Below are 26,461 nucleotides of genomic sequence, written 5' to 3' on the forward strand. Positions count from 1 at the left end.
CGCGTCGGGCGGCGGGAGACGTGTCCGCGGGCATGGGCTTCTTCTCGCTGGAGCCGCTCGGCCTCCCGGGCCTGGCCCTAGCCACGGCCCTGCTGCTCCTGGCCCTGTGCCTGTGCGCCCGGCGCACCAGGTAAGCGCCCCGGCCGCCGGGGCCACGCATGCGTCCTGGGCCCGCGGCCGCGCGCGACCCAGATGGCGAGGGGAGCGCCCTCCATGGTTCCAGCGCGGCAAGTCAGAGCTGGCTGCGGGGCCCTGGCGTCCTTTGGGACCGCGTGTAGTGACAAAGGCTTCTTCTGGCTCTTCCCCGTGCATACGCGTGCACACGTATTCAAACCATGGGGCCGGAGTCGATCTGCTGCTCCAGCATACGTTGTAGTAAGCCCTAGGTTTGCGGGGTGCGTTATGCATCGCGCCTGGCCCCGGCACAGACACACATTTTGTGCCTTGTGAGCGTGACGCGCTGCTTTGTGGCCTAGAATTCATAGAGCCTTTCGGGGGCGGGGGATTTTCTTACATTTCGTCAGATAAAAGAGGAATGTTTCGAGAAAATACCAGTGCAGGGTAGAGACAATGAAATAACTCTGGGCGCCTCTCTGTGCCTCAGTTTACCTCACTGTACCTCATTGGGAAAAAAATGAAATATTAGTACTGATTTAGTGAGATTTTTGTAAGTACTAATGGAGTTAATAGGGTGCATTTTTTGCAGTTGCTTTATTGTTTGTATCAGAACAAGCAACTCAATAACAGCAACAAAACCCAGAAGTGTGTCACTTTATCTGATTTGAAATATGGAAGTAGAAGTGAGGACCAAAGGGAGGCCCACACTTTACCTGTACGATGATGACCATTTGTATACCTAATCCTGAATTGTTCCTCACATCTTTAACGTAATTTAAAAAAAGAAATATGGAAGTAGAACCAGATGAGTTCAAATAAGATCATTCACTTTGAATGTACTGTATTTTTTTCTTTCTTTCGGAGTCTTTTTTCCATACTACTATGGTCTTCCTGGCTTTTGAAAACCAAGTAGATATCTTTTGTTGGACAATAATTTCTACTGTATATATACATATATATTTACATATGTATTTGTGTGATATAGGTTGTTTCTCAATAGTTTTGGGGGAAATGGCACTTTTGTACTTCATACAAATATCTGTGGACATTTCTAGAATGCCCACAGATGAATATTTCAGAAGGAGGTATTTGCTTTTCTTCCCATTTGAGTTTTCGGAGATGTTCCCTGGAATGTGTGCTCTACCGGACTGCCTTTTTCAATGGCTGTGCTTTTGTTTTAGAGCCCAAGATGAAGATTTAGGACACTCGAACTTCAGTGTTACGTGTTCCCATGTAACTTTTTCTCTATTCACAGCTTCAGTCAAAGCCAGATAAGATGTGCCTCTAGGTATATCTTTGAAGAGAGATGGTAGACAAGAAGTCTACTTGTTCTGTCCCACTTTATATGCAGGGCAGGAACAGATAAGCTGACTAGGGCATTCTGAAGCATTGACGGTAATTGGGGTGAGAATGTGGAAACTTGTGGAGACAGTCGGGAAGGCAAGAGGGCAAGGTAGACTTTTCTCCTAACATTCTAAGAATGGGCTGGTTTTTCTCAATATCATTAAAAATTGTTTTACTGAGGTATTTATACCATCAGTTGCCAATTCCTTCATACCAAGAAGACTCTATGTAACGCTGCAAATCTATGGGGCATTATATTCTAGAGAAATTTGATTGTACTGTATTTCTGTGTATAAAGGATAGCTTCATTTGTCCCAGTACAAATAGTAATATCCTTTATTGCTACTATTTCTAGTGTTTAGACAATTCACTCTAATGCTCTAGGAAAATGCTCTTTCTAATATCACCTCTAAGAGGAAAAACCATGGTTAAGAATAATTAATTCTTATAGATTTTTTAATGCTTGCACTAATATATATGCATATATGTTAACTAAAATAGTAGAAAAATATACTCTGTGTTGCAGCTTGCTTTTTCCACTTTACAATACATGTAGATACCTTTCTATGTCAGTTTATATAAATCATTATTTGCAGTGATTGTATAAAGACATATCACATCACACACACTTGCACACATACAAAACATGAATATCGCTGAGCTTTTGTGGAAATATTTATGTAGGATGGTGGAGTTGTTATAAAAATGTATGTGCGCTTTACATTTTGATAGATGTTGCCAAACTACATCCCAATTTATGTTACTACTAATGATCTATGTAAATGCCAATTTCTTCACATCCTGCCAATACTAGTATTATAAATCATTTTAATTTTGCCAATCTGATACATAAAATAAAGCTTTATTTTTATCCCAATTTTCATTTATTTATTTTTAAGAGAGTTTGGATATTTTTAAGGAAAATAGCTGGCTCTTTGTTTCTTCTGTAACTTGTTTATTTTTGTGTTGGAATTCTTTTTCTATTTAATCATCAAGACTCTTGGATACGAATTTTCATACTCTTTCACACCTGCTGCAACTGTTTTTACTATTGTAATTTGCCTTTGTTTAAGAGTTTCTGGATCTATGTCTTTGCTTAGAAAACCCTTCTACTTCCCAACTTGATAAAAGTATTCAGCACTGTTTTACATCATCAATTTATTTCTAAGAGATTATATAAATCCAGATGTTACATTTTAATTTTCATTCCACTTTCATCTTTGAACAATTATGTATACAAAGTTTGTAATAGTGCATATTTTAGATACGCTGGATTTTTGAGTAAAAATTTAAATAGTATCCATAAAATTGGTAAAAAAAATTTTTTTAAAGGTAAAAATCAATTCAGAGGTCATTTGTTACCTTTAGACATTTATCATCAATTCCACTTCTTTTGGCAATAGCAGTTTGATTTCCTTTTATGAAATAGTCTTTTCAGCCAGGCTCGGTGGCTCAGCCTGTAATCCCGCGCCTTTGGGAGGCTGAGGTGAGTGGATTGCCTGAGCCCGCGGGTTCGAGACCCGCCTGGGCAGCGAGACCTTATTTCTACAATAAATCAAAAAACCAGCCGGGCATGGTAGCGCATGCCTGTAATTCCGGCTACTTGGAAGGCTGAGGTGGAAGGATCGCTGGAGCCCAGCAGGCGAGGCTGCGGTGGCCGGGAGCGGCCACTGCACTCCAGTCTGGGTGACCGAGTGAGATTCCAACTCCAAAAAAAAAAAAAAAAAAAAAGAAATAGTCTTTGCCCTTGTTGGATAGGATCTAGTGAGACTGTCAACCACAGAAGCCATTGCAGTACTCCTCAGGAGAGATGTAGTGGCTTGGCCCTAGGTTGTAACTATGGGGTTGGTGGGAAGTGGTTAGAATCAGGATGTATTTTTGACTGTAGAAACAACAGTATTTAGTGATAGATTGAACATGGTGTTTGAAGGAGAGGGGAATCTACAATGAAACTTAGAAACTTTTTTTTTTTTTTGGTCTGATTATCTTGGTGTACAGTGATGCCATTTTCTGAAATAGGGAAGGTTTTAGGGAATTGAGCAGATCAATAATTCTGTTGTGGGCATGTTAAATAGGCAATAAAGTATGTGTTTCTGGTGCATGGGGGGAGGTCTAGACGGATACGTAATTATTTAATGTCACAAATGGGAAATGGCATGCAAAGCAGGAGCATAGCTGAGACTGCCTGCTAAGAGAGTTTGGGGAGGAGGTGGGCCTTTGTCTCCGTGTTGGAAATGTCTGGCAGAGGAAGTGGAACAGCAAAGGAGACTGAGAAGGAGGAGCCAAGGTCACGGAAGACAACCAAGTAAATGTAGTGTCCTGGAAGCTAGAAGGACATATTTCAGCATGTAGGGGTAGTCATACCTGTCAAATACTGCTGAGAAGTGAAGTTGTTGAGCAAAGGAATGTCCAAAGAACACTCTGGGTCTCCCATGTTTGTCATAGGGATTCACTTTGTTAGACAAGCTGCTCTTTCACAGATCTTTACTGGATAATTCTGTCTCTATTTCTGGTTTATGTTGAAATAACTGGAGGGAACAGTTAGTCGCTTGCCTAATCTTTTCAATTATTGACTAACTATTCAGCATATATAAGTATGTATGTGTGATGGACATGTCAATCCGACTTATTTATTCTTCCCAGCACCAGCAAAAGTTGTCCATCCACACCCTGAGCTTTCTTTCTGACAGTGCATCTCCTAAGGTGCCTTTTGCAACCTGGATCGGTTAACAGTGCCCCAAATCATCAATTTCTGTTTTCTTTTGTCTACTAGTTCTTCCCTTTATCTATCTCTTTCCTCTCACATTTTACTGTAAGCAGTGATAAGAGACTAACCCTTCAGCACTTTGCTTGAAAATCTCAGCTAAAGATCTACATTAATTGTTTACAAGTTTTGTTTTCCGCATAACTGCAGGACACAATATAGCTAAGCTTTCTGTAATTATAAGGATCCCTTTTTCTCCAGTTTCCAATAACATGGTTCTCACTTCATCTAAGCTTTTACCAGAAATGCCTTTCACATTCAATTTCTGCTAACAGTCTATTTATGATGGCTTAAGTTTTCTTCAAGATGATATATATGTTCACTGACATCCTTCTAACTTTTTTCTGAGCCCTCACTACAAAAGTTGTTGACATCTATATTTCTACTAACCATCTGTTCCAGGCAGTATAAGGTTTTTTATCATTCTCCTCACAATTATTTTAGTCTCTGCCCATTGACCAATTCCAAAGCCATTTCTACATTTTTAGGTATTTGTTACAGCATCATGTACTTTCCAGGTACCAGAATCTGTATTCGTTTCTTAATGTTGCTCTAACTACACATTTACCACAAATTTAATAAGTTAAAACAACATAGGTTTATTCTTTTATAGTTCTGGAGGTCAGAATTCTTACTGGGCTAATGTCAAAGTGTGGGCAGGACTGCATTCCTTCTGGAGGCTCTAGCAAAGAATTTGTTTGACTTTTCTAGCTTCTAGAGGCCAACTGAGCCTAACTGGTCTTCAAAGACAGCTGTGTAGCTTCTACCAATCTCTCATACTCTTGACATTCCTGCTCCCTTCTTAAAAGGACTCTTGTGATTACATTGGACCCACTCTGATAATCCAGAATAATGTTTCCACCTCTAGATTCTTAATTCAAATCACATCTGCAAAGTCCCTTTTGACTTGTATAGCAACATATTAATAGATTTCAGGAATTAGGATATGGACATCTGGGGACTATTTTTCTCTCTGCCACACCTTTGATGTCAATAATAATCTTAGTAAAGCTTTTGCTTGATAGGCATCTGTATTAATATGTCAGGGCCGATTGTGACAAAGTACCACAAACTGTGTGGCTTAAACCATAGAAATGTATTCCCTCACATACTAGAGGCTAGAGGTCTGAGATCAAGGTGTTTACAGGGTTGCTTTATCTGAGGGCTGTGAGAGAGAATCTGTTCCATGCCCCTTGCCCAGTTTTTGATCCTTTTCTGCAATCTTTGGTGTTGCATGGCTTGTAAAAACATTATCCTGAACTCTGCCTTTGTCTTCATATAGCATTCTCCCTGTGTGTCTGTGTTTGCATTTCCCCCTCTTTATAAGGATACCAGCCATATTGCTTTAGAGGCCCTAATCTACTGTAGTATGACTTCATCTTAACTAATTACATCTGCAATTATCCTCTCTCCAAATATGGTCAAATTCTGAGGTACTGGGAATTAGAATTTCAGCAAACAAATTTTGAGGGAATATTATTCAACTCATAACAGCATCATTTAAAAAATAGATTCTTCTTATGTGATTCTAAGCTTTTAATTTCTACTAATTTCGGATATCGTAAACACCACTGAGCATATGGCAAGAATGGAAGGTATTGGTTAAAAGTTTTGATTAATCCATGATCTAGGCAGAGTGGTCTTATAAAAAGTTGAAAATAGATAACTTATGGCTTAAAGGATTAAAAAAAAGCATATTGCATTTCAGAGAACTCCTTTCTTATGCAGCTAAGCAAGTCCTTGCTTTAACTTCAAGCTTTGAGCCCCATTAAAATACATTGATCTTGGGAAGAACAGCTTTCAACTTTCCTACTGGTTACTTAAACCATTGTGTGAAAGAGTTTTAGACTTTTTCCTTGCATTATTATTTTTAAAATGTAATCTTCTAGCATGTGCCTTGGCTACTTTCTTATTAATGTTCAAACTTGTCTTCAGATTGAGGTGAACTTTCCTTATCATTTTGCTCAACTGATTCAGCAACACTGACCCTGAATATGGGGTGTAGCCTTGGCCCAGAGGATCAAGCACTAAAACTTAAAAATGATAGGATTTGGGATCTTCTAGACTTCATGTTATTCAAAGATTTGCTGATTGTGTGACTAGGACCTCACACTTTATAAAATGTGTTCACATTTGTTATTGATTCTTACAACCACCTAGTAGCTGTCATTTCCATTTTCTTGTTGAGGAAGGTGACTCAGATAAGTTATAATGACTGGTCAGTGGTCACACAGTTCATGGACCCTCTGAGTCACTGCTGAAGAAGGGGATTCTCTCTGAGGTAACAGGAAAAATGTCATGAGATGAGATACTTTTCTAGTTGAAGAATTTTCTAATCTAGTGCAGGTTCAGTTGTGTTCTCAGATGGAGATGCAGATTTCTTCAAATATCTAGAATATTGATTCACCACCTACATAGGTAGTGAATCATCTTGGCTCTTGGCTGCATTGGAGTAGGTTTTCTCAACCAAGAGATTTGGAATTGGATGATTCTTTGTAGTGGGGGCTATTCTGTGCAGTAGAATATTTAGCAGCATTCCTGACTTCTGCCTACGTATGTCAGTAGCATCTTCCCATGAAACAAAAAAAGTCCTCAAATATTATTACCCTGGGTGGAAGTAAGGGGGGGGATCACCCATATTTGAGAACCACCACAATAAATAATTGCAGAGCATGCCAACAGTGGTCTTCTGAGTGCAAAGTCTTGCTTGTAGTTAAAAAGAAATTTCAGATTTGAAATAGGTGTGATTTAAAAATGAGATAGTAAAACATTGAAACTTTTCTCCCCTTGAATGAATGGTTTTTTTTGTTTTTTGTTTTTTAACTTATAAGGTGGAATCTTCTCAAAATTTCTCAGGATTGAAATAAAAAAGTGGTCATGAGTCATAAAAATTTCAAGATATATGGTTATGTATCATATATACACATATATATTTAAATAGACTTTTCTTTCTTAGGGCTGTTTTAGGTTCACAAAAAAATTGAGTGTAAAGTACAGAAAGTTCCTCTATACAGTAAATTCTCAATGTCAATGACTGATACTTTGGTAAATTTTAAAAAATATGAAATAAAATTTAGAAAATGATGAAAATCCAAGAGCATTCTTCCTTCCTTCCTTCCTTCCTTCCTTCCTTCCTTCCTTCCTTCCTTCCTTCCTTCCTTCCTTCCTCCTTCCTTCCTTCCTTTCTCCTTCCCTTCCTCCCTTCCTCCCTTCCTCCCTTCCATCTTTCTGTCAGGGGTCTTACTCTGTCACCCAGGTTGGAGTACAGGATCACAGCTCTCCACCGCCTTGACCTCCTGGTTCAGGCAATACTTCTGCCTCACCTTCCAAGTAACTGGGACTAGAGGCACATGCCACCAACCCCAGCTAATTTTTTTGTCATTGTTGTCTGTAGAGACCAGGTCTGACTATGGTGCTTAGTGGTCTCAAACCCCTGGGCTCAAGCAATTCTCTGACCTTGGCTTCCCAAAGTGCTGGGATAGCAGGCGTGAACCTCCGTGCCTGACCCATTTTTCTTTATTATTAGACTCAACAGACATTAAATTGTTCTGTCCAATTGACCTGAAAGTTTCTAAATGTTTACTTGCAGACATTTCACTCATCTCTCTGCAGACTTGTGATGAGGAAAACAGGACTACACTTGGGGTATCACTGATCTTTCAAGCTATTGTCCAGCCCTCATTTTCTCTGAGCAAGGCTTTGTTTGGAAGCAAGAATATTCTTGCCATTTGTAATTGAGGGCATGAGGTAATGCTCAGAATACTGGAATATCATGGTTGATTGGATTTGAAAATTAGAATATAGTCAACTTGCACATTAGATTTCCTTGGCACTAACCAGAGATATTTCTTTCCTAGTTGCTGTTTGGGACAGAAAAAAAAAAGATATAGATTTTAGTCCCTCTTCCATCCCTCTCCCCAACTCATGTATCCTCATATTCCCCAAATACTGTAATTGGTAAGAAGTAAGATTAAATGCTGTTAAGATCAATTTTAGTCAAAGCAAAAATTTAATGATTTTTTTGGGGGGTGTAAGATGTTAAGGTTATATAGATAATGAGTTGTTTTGAAATATTGATTTGTTGATATCACTGTATCACATAAGTCAATTATCTCTCTTTCTAATTACTTAATTGCTCCGAGAAAAGACCCGTGGTACTCTAGATTTTTCATATTGTTACCAGTGCTAGAGAATGAGAACTAGGCTGCCATCATTAGTGAATATTTTTCTCATTTCTTCCCCTTTTCTTATAATAAAATGTAGGAAAGGGATGCGGACTGCTTAGAGTAAAATCGCTTTCTACTCAAGAATATGCTGAACTTAGGTAGATTTTTGTGTTTTTCAGAGGAGGTGACAGAGAGAACTCCAGGCACATTTTTGGTTCTTGATTGAAGGTTCATGAATGTAACTATTCTACACTTTCAGTTATAAAGCCCAGAGGTAAGATTGGTCTTGTTACCATTTGAGACAGATTTCTGGCTTACTTCACTATTATATTTTGTAACTTGAAAAAATGATCCTAAGATAGAGAATAGTCTTGTTATGTAATTCTTTTAAAAGATGAAGACTCTGAAAAACAAACATTTTGTTATTTTAGGTGCCATTCAAAGTAACTGTTGAATGGGTTATGGGATGGGGCTTTCGAGACTGATAATTGGATCACCCTTGAGGATTGCTTGGTTCTGTAATCAGATTCTACTGAACAGTGTCAAGGCCCTACTATGTGCCAGGCTCTGTGCCTACATATTTTGCATATGTCTCATTTTATCTTTACTATTGGTCAAGAGATAATGATTATTAAGATATTTTTTAAAGAGAGTAAAATAATAATGGGTTAATTAATTTGTCTAAGGTGCAATGCTACTCTGGGGTAGAACTGGGTTTTTGGTTCTAGATCCTTTAGAGCTGTGATAGAATAAAGACTTATCAAACTCCAGAGATATTCACATCTTTAATCTCTTGAATCTATGAATATATTGCAAAGGGGAATTAAGGTTGCAGAATGAATGGAGGTTGCTAATCAGCTAACTGTAAAACAGGGGCTTGATTATCTAGGATAATTTGGGTGGGTCTAATGGAACTAGAGAGGTCATTCAAACTGGATATGGGAGGCAGAAAAAGGAGGTCAGAGTGATGTGATTTGAAAAAGACTGGACTTTTGCTGGCTTTGAAGATGGAAAGAGGATGAAGGAGTCTCTGAGCCAAAGATTCAGGAAGTCTTTAAAAGTTACAAAAGGCAAGGAAACTGATTCTCCTCAAGAGCCTGAAGAAAGGAACACAGCCACACCCACCCTGCCAGTACTGTGATTTTAGTACAGTGAGAATCATTTCTTCTGGCCCACAGAACTAAGATAATCAGTTTGTATTATTTAAGCTACTGAGTTTGTGGTAATTTGTGGTGTTCATAGGCAATTAGCATCATGGCCATATTCTGCATGTTCTTTGTATTAAACTACGTTGCCCCTTGGAAGAAAGCTCAAAGAGTGAGAAAGATTGGGAGATTGGGTCTTGGTTGACTTTGCTGGTGTCCTGTGGGGAGCAAGATGGAAAGTGAACCTTCTAAATGCTCAGTGCCTTTATCACTGTGCTAACACATAATAACTGAGTATTTTTGGTTCCGAACTTCACAGGTTATGATGTCTGTCTTTCTTATTCATCAATTCACAAGTAAGTGTTGGATGTTTGTTATGTGTCTAGCAACTCCATAATTTTTTTTTTTTTTGATTTGCAACTAAGTTGTATGCTGTAGGTTTTGAAACCCAGATATGATCTGGTTAGAGATTTCTTCTTACATTGGCATGTACACTCCTGCTTATTGCTGCCTACAGCCTGAAAGAGAAATCTAAGCTTGACTTTAGAGATTTGAAAGAATCTAGGTAGCTGTACTTCACTGATTTCCCAAAAATAATAGAGCTGAGAGAGCCATCAGCTATAGAGGCAAAATTAACAGCTTCTTGTAGGAGAATTTTTTGTGTGTGCTTTATACAAAGTAAAATCCCATTGAAACTACTCCAGGTTACTGTTCTGTGAAAGGCAAAGGACAAAATTATAGAAACCTACTTTGCTGAATAAGAGAAGGTGACATCTATTATATCATGCATTTTTATAGCTGAATTGCTCATTTTTATGGGTTTGGCATTTTTTTTCAACATAGATGTATTTGGGATGGGATTTTTTTCTATAGGAAAGTGGGAAGGATTAATTAAGTCTATAATTACTTAATATAAAAATTAATAGAAATTTAACAAAAGTGCAGTCATAACAAGATTTAAATTCATTATCATTTCTCCTTATAACTTTATTCTAAATACTTGATATTAATGAAGAAGAAACTTAAGAATGTTTAGTTTTAGGATCTAGCATAATATCTGGCACTGAGCAAGTTCATAGCTAGTATTTGTCAGAAGAATGAAGGATGACTGAATAGTTTGGTGCAGTAGTTGTTATCTTTTTCCAATATGAATATTTTAGAGTTCTATATATTGGCATCAAAATATACAAACTGCATGCAAAAATGATACCTAATTTCATACATACCAAGTTTTCTGCTGCTTCAATTAAAAACTAAAGCTTTCATAAATATTTACCTATCATGAATATTTGTAAATAGAGAACATATTAGTGCAATGATTATTCTTTAAAGCAGACCTAACTGTAAACACAGTAACTGGATTGCTGTCAACCCCTAAAATTCCTGCTTCTGAAAATTCAGAGTTAAAACATATGTATTGTTAGCTTTCAGGCTTAGGTCCTGGGCTTGTACAATTGTATTTAGGATTCCACTCCTTGGAGTAGGGGGACAATGTGCTTTATTTAACAAATCAGAACCCCTTTGTGAGAGGATGGAACCTGTTTATCCTACTCACATAGAATCACACCTGTGTTGGGTCCTTAGTACACTTAAATAATGGTAGGATGCATGCTTACAAGCCATTAAAAAAGCCAGAATTTTTGTTTGAAAAATAAAAATTGTCCTGATGAAAGCAATGCTGTTTGTTGATTGGCGTTCAGAACTATGAATGCCCAAATCATGTTATCTCAGGAAGACCAGTGGCTTATTATTGGGTCACCTCTAGGGAGAACTTAGTGTCATGGCATTGTATTTTTCAGTAGTACTGCTCTTTTGGGCTAGGATGCGAAGAAATTAACTTCTATGGACAACAGGCAGATATCAATTTAGGGTTAGCTACTCCAGTGTTGTTGACGCCTTTCTATCTTTTAAGCATTGAGTATATAATATTATAGAATGGATTTTGATTTACAATAACAATGGCCAACACTTTTGATAATTATCTATGTGTCTATTTGACATAGTGGCAAGTGCTTTATATTCCTTACTCTATTGAATTTCCTTAAATTCTCTCATGATAATTTTCCTCATTTTATAGAGGATGAAAATAAGTCTCATTTAAATAATATTCTTAATATTATGTAGCTATAATGTAGTACAGTTAGGGTCCAAGCTCACAGCGGTTAATTTCAAGGTCAACCTCTTATCATTGTTTTTTTTCCTTTCTTTGAAAACTTATCTTATGACAGTGTTTTAGCATTTGCACTTTCTCTTTACTAAAAATAAAGGTATTAAGACCTAGTACATTTTAAGCATTTCTAGATGAAATTTAGCTAAGACATGGATACATGTATTTGGACTTTTTAAAAAGAATATATTAAGTGCAAGAACAAAGCATGCAAAAATAATTTGCTATTTCCTCTGCTCTAGATTGTGTGAAAGTCACACTTGATGGTCAACATGGGCAAATTCCTCTTTTTCCTTATCCCATTTACTGACTATTGCCCCAACTCGCTTACTGGCTCAGGAGAGGATTGAGGATTCATTGTGTGCCCAGACTGACCTGTGTCAGATGAAATGGAAGGGAGAAGAGATGATGCAGGAACCTGTCTTGTGGCACAAGGGTAGTAGCCGGGCTGAGAACCCTTCTGAAAGCTTGTAAAATTTGATTCAAGATCACTGTTTTTAAGAGGAAAACCACATTGAAGGAACCTGGAATCAAAGGGTAGGGATATTTTCACCCTCTGGGAATTAATTATAGACAGTTGAGTGTGTTTCCCATTTTAACAATCCTTCCTAAATGGATTATGCAAGCTGTTGCATGTGTCATTGCTGCAGTTACTATTGCACTTAGAGAAGCAATATTAAATATTGAATGAGAAAGTGTTACTGACAGTTCAAATATTGCTTGATGTAGCAAAGCATAGTGGTTCCTTGAATGTCTCTTGAATACTTTCAGGTCTATAGTGAACTTTTAATCTTGCTTTGGATTTTGAATGACCTTTTTCACGTGAGCAAAGAATCTTAGCACTATATGTAGAATGTGTAATTATGTTCTTATATTTCTTTGCAGTCATGCATGCAACTTCTTACACTATACATGCAGTATATGTGCATGTATATGTATGTGAATGTATATGTACAATACATATATATACACACATATGTATAAATATATATGTGTATACATGTGTATATATTTCAAACTAGTTCTACCATTTTTGCTTCTCAGTGTGTTGTACCATATGGTGTAGAACATCATGCCAAAAGATAAAAATATTCCTGGAACATATGAAATCACCAGTCAACTGAAGAAGGGTAAAAACTTTTGACCGAAGCATTTGTGACTCTGATGTATTTGCAGGCAATAGTACGTGGCATAATACACACAATTTTAAAAAGAGGACATATTTTAGAGTTACAATGACACTTACTTTTTAAGGGAAAGCATCCAAAAATAAAGTCCTTGAACATTTTATTTTTCTACAGAAATTGATTCAAATCAGTGTTTTTTGTTTTTTTTTTATTCTGTGCAGAAATTCTCCATATCCATTTATGGAACTTGCCCGGCTTATTTTAATCTCTAGAGTTACCATACAGTTTGACTCTTTAATTTTTTAAAAGCAGAGAGACCTTGGAGATGAAACTCACTACAGGTGAATGGAGCTTTTGGGTTGTAGATAACATGTCTGTTAAACAGTTTTTCTAACTCATTGCATAGGTGGAATGTTTTAACTGTAAATAAAGGTACAAAAGATCAGATTCCATGACATTCATGGGGTCTATGAAATAAGGTTGTAATAATAATGTGATTCAGGCTGTTTATTTCCCACCAGTAAATCATAAAGTGTCTGCATGTGGTCTATGACATTCCTTATTGTCCTAGTCAGATTTTATTCATTTTAGGTCTCAAGGAGACCTGCATTCCTTTGTGCCACATTGAATATTATTTCCAAGTACTTAATTAAATAAAAAGGAGGAAAAACTTCAGGTAATTTCCTAGCCAAGGATAGGATATTTCTATTTATATTTTTTTTACTAAAGGGATAAACTATTACATTAAATAGGGTAAAGGTGTTGCTGTGAATTTTCTGAGTAATAACTCTGTAAATTGTGTTCATGTTATGTGCCAAAGATCCAATCTCACTTTTCATGTCTTTCCTAATTATGATTATTTACCTTTTGTATTTAATAATAATTTCTTTTTAACAAAATGTCCCTACTTAGGCTTGGTTTTTGCAGAATGGATCTATAATAGAAAAGATTTCACTGTTTCTGGGCTCATGTCTGAGACCCCAATAACAAAAGACAAATCAACAAGAGAAAAGCATACACATTTATTTAGCATAAGTTTTATGTGATGCAGCCTTTAGAAATGAAGACTCAAAGGAATAGAAAATTTTGTGTATTTTTATAAGTTTTATGAAGCGCAGAGAGTCATGCAGAGTGGTTGAACCAATGATCTATTTGTAATAAACTAGGAGACACTTAGCAAGTCCTATTCAGATTCTTCTTGGCATCTCTGTGTCTTTGAGGATAAGAATCCTCCTTTCCTCTGGGTATATAGAGGGTCATTCAAGAATGAAAGTCTTATGATCTGCTTTAGAGGAAGGTGAGCTAGGTCTATGACCTTCTTCAGGGGAAAATAATCGAGGGGAAGGTGAGAGGGACCATTCTACTTCTTCTCGGTGCTTCTTCTCAAGTGATAAGGTGTCATATTTGAGGGTAGCATATCCTGAGCTCCAGCACTTGCTAAAGTGTATATTAGTAGTGCCTCTCCTTACTTTATATTTATTGCTTTTTTATCAAAAGGAATATGATTTAAGAGTCTTAAGCACTACATTTTTATGATAGAGCAAAAGGGCTTATAAATATTTTAGGATGACATTCAACTCTATTGGGCCTCTTATGATCTGTGTAACAAATGTGTAATTCTAGATTATTTAATCCAGAAACATCAATTGTTCTTTATTTGTCAGTAACTTTAAACAAAGTTTTGTATAACTTTTAGGATATGCATAGATTTATTTTCAAATCTACCTCTCTTTTTTGAACAGATAATTTTCAGTAAAAGGAATGTAAGAAAGAAATTTACAAGGGCACTACTATTTCTGTCACATGATGACTTTAGATGAGGATTAGAATTTTGACTATGTCCAGAGGGTCTCTGACACCCTGGTAAGATCAAGTAAAGAAAAATCCATGACAGTAAACATTTTCTTCTTTCAACTGCTGTTTCCAAACTGTCATTGGGATGTGATAGTCACAACCAGGTCAAGAAAATAACTAAGAATACTTCTTATTGAAAGAGAAAAACTAGGATCATTTTATTTATGAAATAAACAATCATGGATCTCCCACAGCAGAGGAAATGGCATAATAACATATGTCACTAACTTTCTCTGAGCCTCAATTTTCTCACGTATAAATGAGGAAGCCAGACTAGATAATCATTTTGGAATGATATAATTTCACAAGGACATTAACAGTCTTAAATCAACTCCCCCTTGTATGTTTCAGCTGTATGGAATGTACCTGCCCTTTTTCTAAGGACACTGTGCTGTTTTTGTAACTTCATGGCAATACAGTAAGTTTCCTACGTATGAACCTTCATGTTGTGAACTTTCAAAGATGAGAATGTGGGTTTGCATGTCCAGTCATGTAAGTTAGTTCATGTGTCTGGTGTACATTGTCCCGTGTGTACATTCTCTACAAGTGCTTGTGCTTTTGTGTACTTTACTGCATAGAGTACAGTAGTACAGTATCTTTATTTCAAGTCCATGATATCTGGAAGCAAGGATAAAAGCAGTGGTGATGTAGCTAGTACTGCTAAGAACTGCCAAGCAATAATGATGGGAAAAAAAGTGAAAGGAATCAGGACCTGCCATCATTCTCAGGAATGAGTAAAATTGCACCTTGCTCTCTGTCTCCTATTGCTGATGATCCTTCAGCTCTACCATCTCCCACCTCTTCTCCTTCCTCCAGCCAGTAACTCTTCTTGCCTGTTCACCCGATGCCAGTCCTATAGGCCAGCTGTTATACTGTACTGTACTACTGTACTTTTCAGGGAACTATACTGTAAGATTAAATTTTTAAAAATTTTTGTCTGTGTTTTATGTATTATTTGTGTGAAAAGTATTATAAACCTATTACACTAAAGCTCTATATAGCCAATTTTGTTAGTTTGGTACCTAGGCTAACTTTGTTGGACTTACAAACAAATTGCACTTAGGAACAGGATCTCAGAATGAAACTCGTTCATATGTAGAAGATTTACTGTACTCTTCTTTCTGCTCTTTTATACTCAGCATAAATCCTTTGCCTTTGTGGAATTTTCCTAGCTCTCTCCCAAGCAGAGTTCACTGTCTTTTCCCACTGGCCCCCGATGTACATTATTCAGTAAATACTTATTGAACCACTACAATATGGAAAACCACAGGACAAGTGAAAAGCAGAATAAACCTCAATTTCTGCTGCTAAGGAGGTTGGAGCTGAGTTAGGAAGATGTGTATGAATGGGTCTCAATCTTCCAGTGTTCACAGTTTTGTGTTCTATTAATTCAAAATTGCTTAAAACCTGTATTTGTCACACTTAATTTCTTTCACATGATCCCCTAAGATTATTAGTGTCACCTGTTACTATTGACATGACTTTTCCAACAATCATCAAGGCAAATAAAGAGACCATTCTACCCCAGTTTTCATCTCTTAAATTAGTTTTCCCTTTTGTGTGTTCCTTTTAGTTCAAGACAGCAAACACTTATTGGCTACCTACTGTATGCATGCCTTATTAACTACCGGTTATACAGAGATGATCATCGGTTTCTGTCCCCAAAGGACCCCACATCTATAGAAATACATAAATAATTGAGCAATTTTATTACATAATGTGCTAGGTAATCAAAATAGAGATAAGCCACAGCAAAACAATTGTGATTAGAGAAATTCTTAGGTTAGGAATTACTGGACTTGATATTGGATTGGATGTGGGAAGAGGTAAGGAGAAAGGAAAGGTGTAAGGATAAAGTAGGCTTCTGATCTGAGTGACTGTAACTGGGCACTATGGTTTGAATGTGTCCCCCCAAAGTTCATGTGTTAGGAACTTAATCCCTCTGCTCTTATGAGTGATTTAGTGTTTACTCTGCCCTCATGAATGGATTATGGATTAACGAGGGAAATGACCTCATGAATGGATTAATGTTACTATCATAAGAGTGGGTTTATTGTTGTGAAAGTGAGTTTGTTATAAAAACTAGCTCTCTCTTGTTCTTGCTCTCTTGCCACATGATGCCCTCCATTATGCTATGATGCAGCAAGGAGGCCCTCACCAGATGCCACTGCCGTACTCTTGCACTTCTCAGCTCCCAGAACTGTGAACCTAATAAACTTTTTTTTTTAAATAAGTTACTGAGTCTATGGTATTCTGTTATAACAACATAAAATGGACTAAGAAACTGGGTCATTCAACAAGATAGAGACAGTTTAAGAAGATTGGGTTTGGGCCTAAGAGGATGAGCCTACTTTGTCCCACATTTTGAATGTGCAGTGTCTATCAGATACCCTATTGTAGTGTTATTTTTGGCAATTGTATGCGTGGACATTAGAAAGTTGAAGAGTAGGCATGTGACCTAAGAGTCTTTTACTTTGAGTTTGTTCAAACTGCAATTGATAGGGAAGATCCTGTTTATTTAAGGTTCTGAGCTTATAAAGATCTGAACCTGGAAATGACTAGCAACCATTTGCCCCATTTTGAGACAAGTAGGTCTACATTAGATAACTTAAACAGGTAAGGAGGAAAAAACCAGAGTGGATAGCTGACGATTGTTCCTCATCAAGTAAATATCTATTGAGTGTCAATTATGTATCAGGCATTGCTTTAGATGCTTGGAACATACCAGAAAACAAAGCAGACAAAAAAAAAATCCACACTTATGGAGCTCACATTATAAACAGATAGTAATTTAAAACTACAATAAATAAGGAAATTATATACTATATTAACAGTGATATGTGCTGTGGGAAAAAATTGACTAGGGTAAGAGGGATCTGGAGTTCTGAAAATGGTGCTGGTGGTAACTTTATATCTGGTGGTAAGGTTAGCTCTCATTGAGAAGATAATATTTAAGCAAAGAATTGTGTGAAGTTAGGGGAGGAAATGGGCTATCAGTAGAAAAACCTGTCTCTTCAGAGGACACAGCCAGTGCCAGGACAGTAAGATAGATAAGGAGGAGCAAGCTTGACATCCCTGACAAACGGCAAGGAAACAGGTGTTGTGAAGTGAGGGATGAGGAAACTTGTTGAAAATCAGGTAAGAAAAGTAACAGTTGGCTAGATTCTGAAGGGTCTTGTAGAGTATTGCAAGGCTTTGGCCTTTATTCCTAATAAAACGGTTATCCATTGGAGGAAAAAGAATAGAGGGGTCAGGTAATCTGATTTTTGTTCTGAAACCATCATGGTGGCTACTGTGTGGTGTGTAGGGCGAAACCTAGACACCTGTAGAAGGTTAAGAAGTAATGGTGACTTAGGTAACATGAATTGTGAGCAGTGGAAATGTTGAGAAGCAGTCAGAATCTGATTACATTTTGAAGGTAGAACCAATAGGATTTCCTGAAAGAGAAAAGTTAAATAAGACTAAAAGTTAAATAAGACTAAGATTTGTGACCATCCTTCATATCAGCTCATAGGACAAGGTTGCTGTGAGCTGATATGAAGGATGGTAAATAAGGTACATTTGGGAGGGAAGATCAGTGACTTAGTTTTAGACATGTTAAATTTGAGATTTCTAATTAGACAGCTAAGTGGAAATGTCATGAGGCAGTTGGGTATTTGGATGTGAAGTTCAGGAAAGGGGTCTGGATTGGAGATATATATTTGTGAGTCACAGGTACATGTGAAGAGAATTAAGGTAATGAAAATAAATGAGATTAAGGAGGGTAGCATAGATGTGAAAGTACAGGGGACCAAGGACTGAGCCTTGAACAAATCCTCATTCAGAAGTCAGACAAAAGAGGACTGAAAAGGGACAACCAGTGAAGTAGGAGGAAAACTGTGAGGGTGTGATTTCCATGTAAAGAAAGCATATCAAGGAAGAAAGACCGATGAACTGTGTTGAATGCTGCTGACAGGTCAAGGACTAAGAAATGACTGTTGAATTTAGCAAGGTGGAGATAATGGGTGACCACAACAAGTAAAGGTAAAAACATGTTTGGAGAAGTCTTAGTAGAAAATAGGAAACACAGTAATCACAGATACATTTTTAAAAAAAGTTTTGTTGGAGAAGAAATCAGAAAAATGGGTAGTAGCTGGTGCAAAGTGTCTAATAAGGGCAAGGCCTACACACACACATGCACAAACACACATATTATGACAAACTGTTTGAAAGTGAGTGGAAATGATTCTAGAGAAAGAGAAAATGATGACTTAGATGAGGGAGGTCAAAATTTCCTAAGAGAATGTCTTGCATTGAAGAGAGGGATGGTATGATTTCCAGAGAAACGGAGCACACACACAGACACCCACAGACACATGTTCTATTTCTTTAGATTCTGTTCTGTTTCTTTAGATGTTGCAGATAAATATTTTAACTAAATAATCAATCCATGTTTAAATTATCTCTGTATGCTACTGGGATATTTATGGGGAAAGGAAAAGGTGCTCAAATTTCTCCTGGATACCTTATATGGCTTTAGCGACTAGTAGTTTGTTGCATCTAAGGAGGCTGGCACATGGTTCATCCACCTAACGTGTGTGACCTCGGTGTGCTGGACACCTGTGAGCACCAAGGAATGACTGCCACTCTCAAGAAGCTCAATGTGTAGTTTTTATTTGTGTTATTGTTTGCTTAATGTTTATTATAGTGAGTATATTGGTTTTAGGTTTATGGTTCAATAGTTTTATTCTTTATGGTAGGTGAATATTTTATTGCAAATTAAGTCTCTTTAAATAATTGGTGTGTAAAATTCGCCTCTTTTAATAGGCATTCATAGCAGGGCAGAAGAATATACTAGAAAGAGCTTTGGTCTGCCTGTCGGCACAACTGTGCTTAAGATCCATTCCCATCATATCTTGGCTCTGAAGTTTAAGGCAAGTTCCTCACCTATTTTGTGCCTTGGAGTCCCCAACTGTCAAATAAGAGGCTTATGCATAGCTCTAGGATCTATTTCAACTCTAGAACTCTATGACTAAAAAAACGTAGTTTCATTTTTTTTCAAATTATTTTTGAGATTTAGAGGTGTGCAATTTTTTTGGTTTTATGGCACACTGTTGGTCTCATCTATGATTTATACATCCTTCTATGTTATTGAAGTATGACATGGTGCCAGGTGGTGAACCGGAATAGGCTTAATGGCAATCTGCTTCCCAGAATGAATTTATTTCAGTGTGATGAAAGTGAGTACATTCATGCACATGCCCATATACACACACACATGCATACACATACACACACATCATGTAATTGAGAATACTAAACAATAAAGATGAGGTAAAGAGGAATGGTAAGAACACTGAGATTTTCTGAACTTCAGAAAGGCAGGAACAAGTACTCATGGCCCTAAGTTCTAGGAATATTTGAGGAAGATGTTGATACGTAGTGTTTGGACGATGAGCTGGATCTCAATCTTCAGGGAATATAGTCTTTTCCATATGTGCTCAGCTAGGGGTAGGGGAATGAAGGTGGAGGCATGGCCCAAGATATGGAGATGGGGATGTGAAGATTACATTTGGGGGAGGAGAAAAAGGATCAAATTGTCTTGGAGAAGCAGAAGAAAAGTTTGGAAATAAAGAAAGTATAGATGTTGAACCACATAACAGCAGATGACATTGTTGTAGTGTAATGAATGGAATACATTCAAGTGTTAGTATTTTATTTCTTTCATGAAAAGTTGAATAATCAAAATGTAATGAGGAAAATAATAGAGTATGAAGCAAGATTTGTGCATCCCTGTGAGAACACACAGAGTTCTTTCACACAGTGTGAAAGGAATCAGGTTCTAGGCGTTCAGCTTTTATTGACTTTATTAGTTTTTTTTCCTAATATTGATAGGCAAAGAACATGCTTGTGTGCCAAGGAGTCTTTCCTACCTCATGTTTCATAATCTTCCAACTGTCATTGAATCTTACTATTGTCTCAAGGTATAAAAATCTCTTGGTTGTGGGGAAAAAGTGAAGATCCAAATATTTGCATTTGGCATGACTTAAAATCAAGGCTTAGCACCATCTTCTCCCATGGATCTTATTACGGGATTAAATTCTAGTAAACTTAATTTTTTGGTTTGATATAATGTATCAAAATGTATAACACATTTATTTTGTTTTGCTCAATTGTGTGCAATTAATGATTGTAATAATTTAATGATGATTTGACCCAGAAAAGCATTTTTAACAGAGTACGATGGTCATGAACATTAAAACAATATTTTACATTTTAGTACACATAATATTTGTTGCAGAGATGTGTGATGGGTGATAAAATAAAAATATAAAAAACTGGTATGTAGATAATAATCCTGTGTAACTACTCTCAGATAGCTTGCAGTTTATATTGGAAAATTCACCAGAAATTAGAACCACTCAAAGATAGGTGATTCTTTTATCGATGGAGTTGTTTTGTTTTGATTTGCTGTGGTTTGATTTGTTGGTATTTTTTTAATGGTCAAGTCAGACATTTGGTTACTGCCTAAAATCAGAAAAACTTTTGAATTCAAGCTTAGCCACCTACCAACACAAAATGTTAGTTAAATTTCTTAACTTCTCAGGCATTAGTTTTTTCATAAGTAAATTGGAGACAATAAGACCTATCTCATAGTTTTGACATGAGTAGTAAATGAGATAGTATATGTTAAGTGCTTAGCAGTGTTTCAGGAGCACAGAAAGCTCTCAGTGGAGAGTTCTCTCTTACCCCCATCTCTCTCTCTCTCTCTTTCTCTCATATATGTAAATAACTCGAGTTCTGTAGATCAATCATTAAATTAAGCGTAACTTTAAAAAGTAGCTTCTCAGCTGGGCATGGTGGCACATACCTGTGGTTCGAGCTTCTTGGAAGACTGAGGTGGAAGAATCACCTGAACCCAGTATATCAAGACTGCAGTGGCCGTGAGTGTGCCATTGCATTCCAGCCTGGGTGATGGAGTGAGACTCCAACTAAAAAAAAAAAAAGTAACTTCTCTTGGAAAATTATTACTGAAAAAGATGAAAAACTCACTTTTCAATAAACAAAATATTGGAAATGCATCAGAAGGGCAAATTACAAAACATTGCTCCTTGAAATATAAATAAATCCTCTTTGTTCACCTCCGCTGTTTTACATTTTTGTGCAGTTTGTGTGTATCTATCTACCTCTCTAATACTTAGAGATACCTAAAAAACATATATTATTCACCAACAGTTATAACAAAGAAGAATGAAATAGGTATAGAAGATACAGAGGGTGCCAAAAAAAGTATACATGCTTTAAGAAAGGAAGAGACTATATTAAAATTGTAAAACTCAATAAGATGAATACAAGTCATGTTTGACTTCTGCAATTACAAGAGGTGCTCAAAGTGGTTACCAACAGCCTCCAGTTACTTCTGATTATGGCACACATCTCTGAAAATGTGTATGCTTTTTTTTGGTAGCCCTGGCATTTTGGAAGGAAAAATAGGATTTTTTGGTAATTGTATTTATAAAATTAACACATAAAACAACTATCCTAAAATTCAATTTGAGGGATTTGAAATTTTATGTGAATAATAATTACAAACAATAGTTCCTCTCAAGAATAATGTGAGCTATTAAAATAAATGTCTTTATTATTGTGTAGATTTATGTAGATTTATAGTATAGCAAACAGTTGCTACCCTGGGGTCATTGTATCATTGAACCAAGGTTTCAAATACATTATGAAACCTTAGTGAAGTAATCAATTTGTGTTTTATTTTTTCAAACTAATTCCATTCCAATATTGATAATTCACTGTCTTAACTTTTCTTTTTTTGAGTTGGAGTCTCACTCTGTCACCCAGACTGGAGTGCAGTGGCCGCTCCCGGCCACTGCAGCCTCGACCTGCTGGGCACCGGCGAACCCTCCGCCTCAGCCTTCCAAGTAGCTGGAACTACAGGCGTGTTATACCACACCGGGCTAATTTGTCTTAACTTTTTGCATGTAAATTATTATCAGTGCTACAGAAATTCTAGAATTTGGGGGGACTGTTTTTTTGGTTAATATAAGTAAAATTGACCATTAAACCTATAACTGGAAACCAGTCTGAAGAGAAAAATCATGATCACTCATGAACAGGTAGATTCGTTTTCATATTGTATCAAAAATAATTTTAATCCATCCCCAGTTGACTCTTTTAGATTTAGGTAGCTTTACAAATAATTATTTTAGAATAGTTAAAATTGCAACTATAATATTAGTAGCACTAAAAACTACTATAGTAGGTTTTTGAGCTCTAATTAGAATAATTACTATACTGTGTGACTTTCCATAAGTTGAATGTGTATGTTCTATGCTATCATTTATAACAGTTTTAGCAAACTAAAGACATTTTCACATTTGAAAATTTGGAATGCAGTTCAAAATCTCAACTTTGGAACATGCCTGTCTTTCTCATTTTCTACCTCCCTCATAAACCCTACATTTCTGCTCACCATGGAATATGCATAGGAGCGAACGGTTTGAAGACTGTACTGTACACAGTTCACACAAGGTCTTGTTAAGAAGATGGAACTACATCTTCAACCATATGGAGTGCTGAAATTTTGGGGAACAAACCCAAATGGTAATCTGAAGTCTTATTTAGGAAACACAACTTGTGTGACTAGAAATAGAACAACTCCTAAATATATTCTGGTTTATGTGCATTCTGGTCTAAAACACATGCCACTAAGTAGGGCTTTAGGTGGTCAGCAGAGAGAAGGCTATCTTCTACCCAAAGAATGTGTCCTCCCCTCTGGGAATGAATTAGATTATTTTCTAGTTTGATAGTTCATATGTATGTATTTGTATTTATATATATATGTCCACACACATATATACATATTTTTAATATTCTCAATCCCTTTGAGGAAACGAATGTTCATTTTAAGGCATTCCCCAGCTTTATTGAGGTATGATTAACAAATAAAAAATTGTGTACATTTAAGGTGTTCAGTGTGGTGTTTGATATATCTTGTGTAATTATTCCCACAACCAAACTAACGTATACATCAATTCACATAGTTAAAGGTTTTTTTGTAGTGAGAGTATTTAAGATCTACTCTTTTAGCAAATTTCAACGATACATTATTATTGACCATAACTACAAAGTTGTGCATTTGATCTCTAGAACCTATTCATTTTACAACTCCAAGTTTGTACCCTTTGACTAGCATCTTCCCATTTCCCTATCTTCCAGCCCCCAGCAACTGCTATTCTACTCAGTTTCTCTAAGTTTGACATTTTTTAGAATCCACATACAGGTAATATCATCCAATAGTTGTCTTTTTGTGTGTGGTTTATTTCATTTAGGATAATGTCCTCTAAGACTATTCACATTGTTGCAGGTGGCAATACCTCTTTCTTTTTAAAGGCTGAGTAATATTCTCTTATAATTGCTTTATCCATTCATTCATTGCCTGACACTTGGTTATTTTCTTATCTTGTCTATTATGAATAATGAATGCTACAATGAACATTGGAGTGCAGATGTCTTTCAGATACTAATTTCATTTCCTTTGAATATATACCCACTAGTGGGATTGCTGGATCATATGGTAGTTCTATTTTTAATTTTTTGAGGAACCTCCATACTATTTTACATAAGACTGTACCAATTTACATTTCTACCAACAATATACAAGGGTTTCCTTTTCCTCATACCCTCACCAATATTTGTTATCTTTTGGTAATAGCCATCCTAACAGAGATCTCATTATGATTTTAATTTGCATTTCCCTGATGATTGGTGATTTTAAACACCTTTGCATATGCCTGGTGGCCATTTTTATGACTTCAATATAAACGTCTATTAAAGTCTTTTGCTCAGCTTTAATTTTTTTTGCTATTGAATTATTTGATTTCCTTATATATTTTTGGATATTATCCCCTTATTGCATATATGTTTTGAAAATATTTTATTCCAAAGACCTTTTCATTTCATTGATTGTTTCCTTTGTTATGCAAAAGCTTTTTAGTTTGATGTAGTCTCATTTGTTTGCTTTTGCTTTTGTTGTCTGTGCTTTTGGTGTCAAATCTGAAAAATTATTGTCAAGACTGATGTCAAGGCGATTTTACTGTATGTCTTTTTCTAGACATTTTACAACTTCAGGCCTTATGTTTGCATTTTTAATCTATTTTGAATTGATTTTTCAGTATGGCGTAGGATAAGGCTTTAATTTTCTTCTTTTGCATGTAGATATCTAGGATTACTAACACTATTTATTGAAGAGACTTTTCTTTCCCCTTTGTGTATTCTTGGCAAGATTTTAAGAGATTTGTTGATCATATATGCATATTTTTATTTTGGGGTTCTTTATTCTGTTCCATTGGCCCATAGTTCTATTTTTATGTTAAGGCAATTTTGATTATGACCCATGACTTCAATAATATTACTTCTACATTTCAATTTTTTAAATTACCATAAAAATTTATCTGAAATGTTGATCCTTTCTAGAGCTTAAAAAACTGGAAATTAAATTGTCAACTCCTATTGTACTTTTCATATTTTTTCCCCAAATAATCCATGTTACTCATGATATGGAGCTATGATAGAATGAATAGAATTAAAAAAAAAAAAATTGGAGACCTGTGTTCAAATCTCTGGACTTTCAAGCAGTGATATCTTTCTTACTAATTCACTGGTTTATCTTAATGCAAATAGTTTAAACATTCTGTGCTTCAATGTCCTCATCCATATGATAAGGAATTTTGTATTTCATGATCTGTAAGTTCCATTCCAGGTCTGAATTTCTATTTTCATAAAAAATCAAAGATTCCAGTCATTATTTAAAAAATCAACAACAACAAAAAAATAGATGCTGATGCAGATACAGTGTAAAGGGAGTGTGCTTATATACTACTGGTGGGAATGTAAATTAGTACAACCTTTATGGAAATTGGTATGGAGATTTCTCAAAGGAGTAAAAGTGGATCTACCATTTGATCTAGCAATCTCACTACTAAGTATCTACCCAAAGGAATATAGGTCATTGTATAAAAAAGACACCTGCACCCATATGTACATCACAGTACAATTCACAATTGCAAAGATGTGGAATCAACCTATATGACCACCAACTGATCAGTGGATAATGAAAATGTAGTGTAGATATACTATGGAATACTGTTCAGCCATTGAAAAGAATGAAATGATGTCTTTTGCAGCAATTTGGATAGAATTGGAGAACATGATCCTAAGTGAACTAATGCAGGAACAGAAAACGAAACACTGCATGTTCTCACTTATAAGTAGAAGCTAAGCTAAGGATCTGCAAAGGCATAGAGAATGATATAATGGACATTATAATGGATATTAGAGACACAGAAGGGGAGGTTGAGGACGGGGTAGAGGGACAAAAAAATCACCTGTCAGATACAAAGTGCACAGGTGAGAGCAGTGGGTACACTGAAAGCTCAGACTTATTTTTTATGAAACAATGTAACCAAAAAGTATTTTTACCTCCTAAAGCTATTGAAATAAATAGAAAAAAAGTGAAGAACTTCTTTAAATAAATTATAAATGTGTATTTTATAATTTTTATTTATATCTGAAGATTTGACACTGGTGTACAAACTGCTTTTGTCACTGTGATATTTTGCTTGATTTATGGAAATCATGCATCTATGTTCTGACAATTTGAAAGAAGGGGAAAAAGGCAGCTTGGCTCACTTGTTAGGGCATTACTTTGCTCAGTTGTGCTGATTTCATAAATCCTGCCAGGTTGTGGTTCAGCTTTATTTGGTTTTGTGGTAACCCACATTCCT

General features: G+C 36.2%; 1 protein-coding gene across 1 annotated transcript in view; it reads left to right on the plus strand.

Annotated features, from left to right (window-relative positions):
• The window catches only part of LOC103259558 (25-hydroxycholesterol 7-alpha-hydroxylase), a 214,335-nt gene that overhangs the window by 2,620 nt on the left and 185,254 nt on the right, over positions 1-26,461 (plus strand). Inside the window, exon 3 of the mRNA XM_008057220.2 lies at positions 9-130. Within this exon, the coding sequence (XP_008055411.2) occupies positions 9-130 (122 nt within the window). The remainder of the gene's footprint in view (positions 1-8; positions 131-26,461) is intronic.

This window comes from Carlito syrichta, unplaced genomic scaffold (genome assembly GCF_000164805.1).
Source record: "Carlito syrichta isolate Samal-C Ts95f unplaced genomic scaffold, Tarsius_syrichta-2.0.1 Scaffold302880, whole genome shotgun sequence".
Taxonomy (NCBI): Eukaryota; Metazoa; Chordata; class Mammalia; order Primates; family Tarsiidae; genus Carlito; species Carlito syrichta.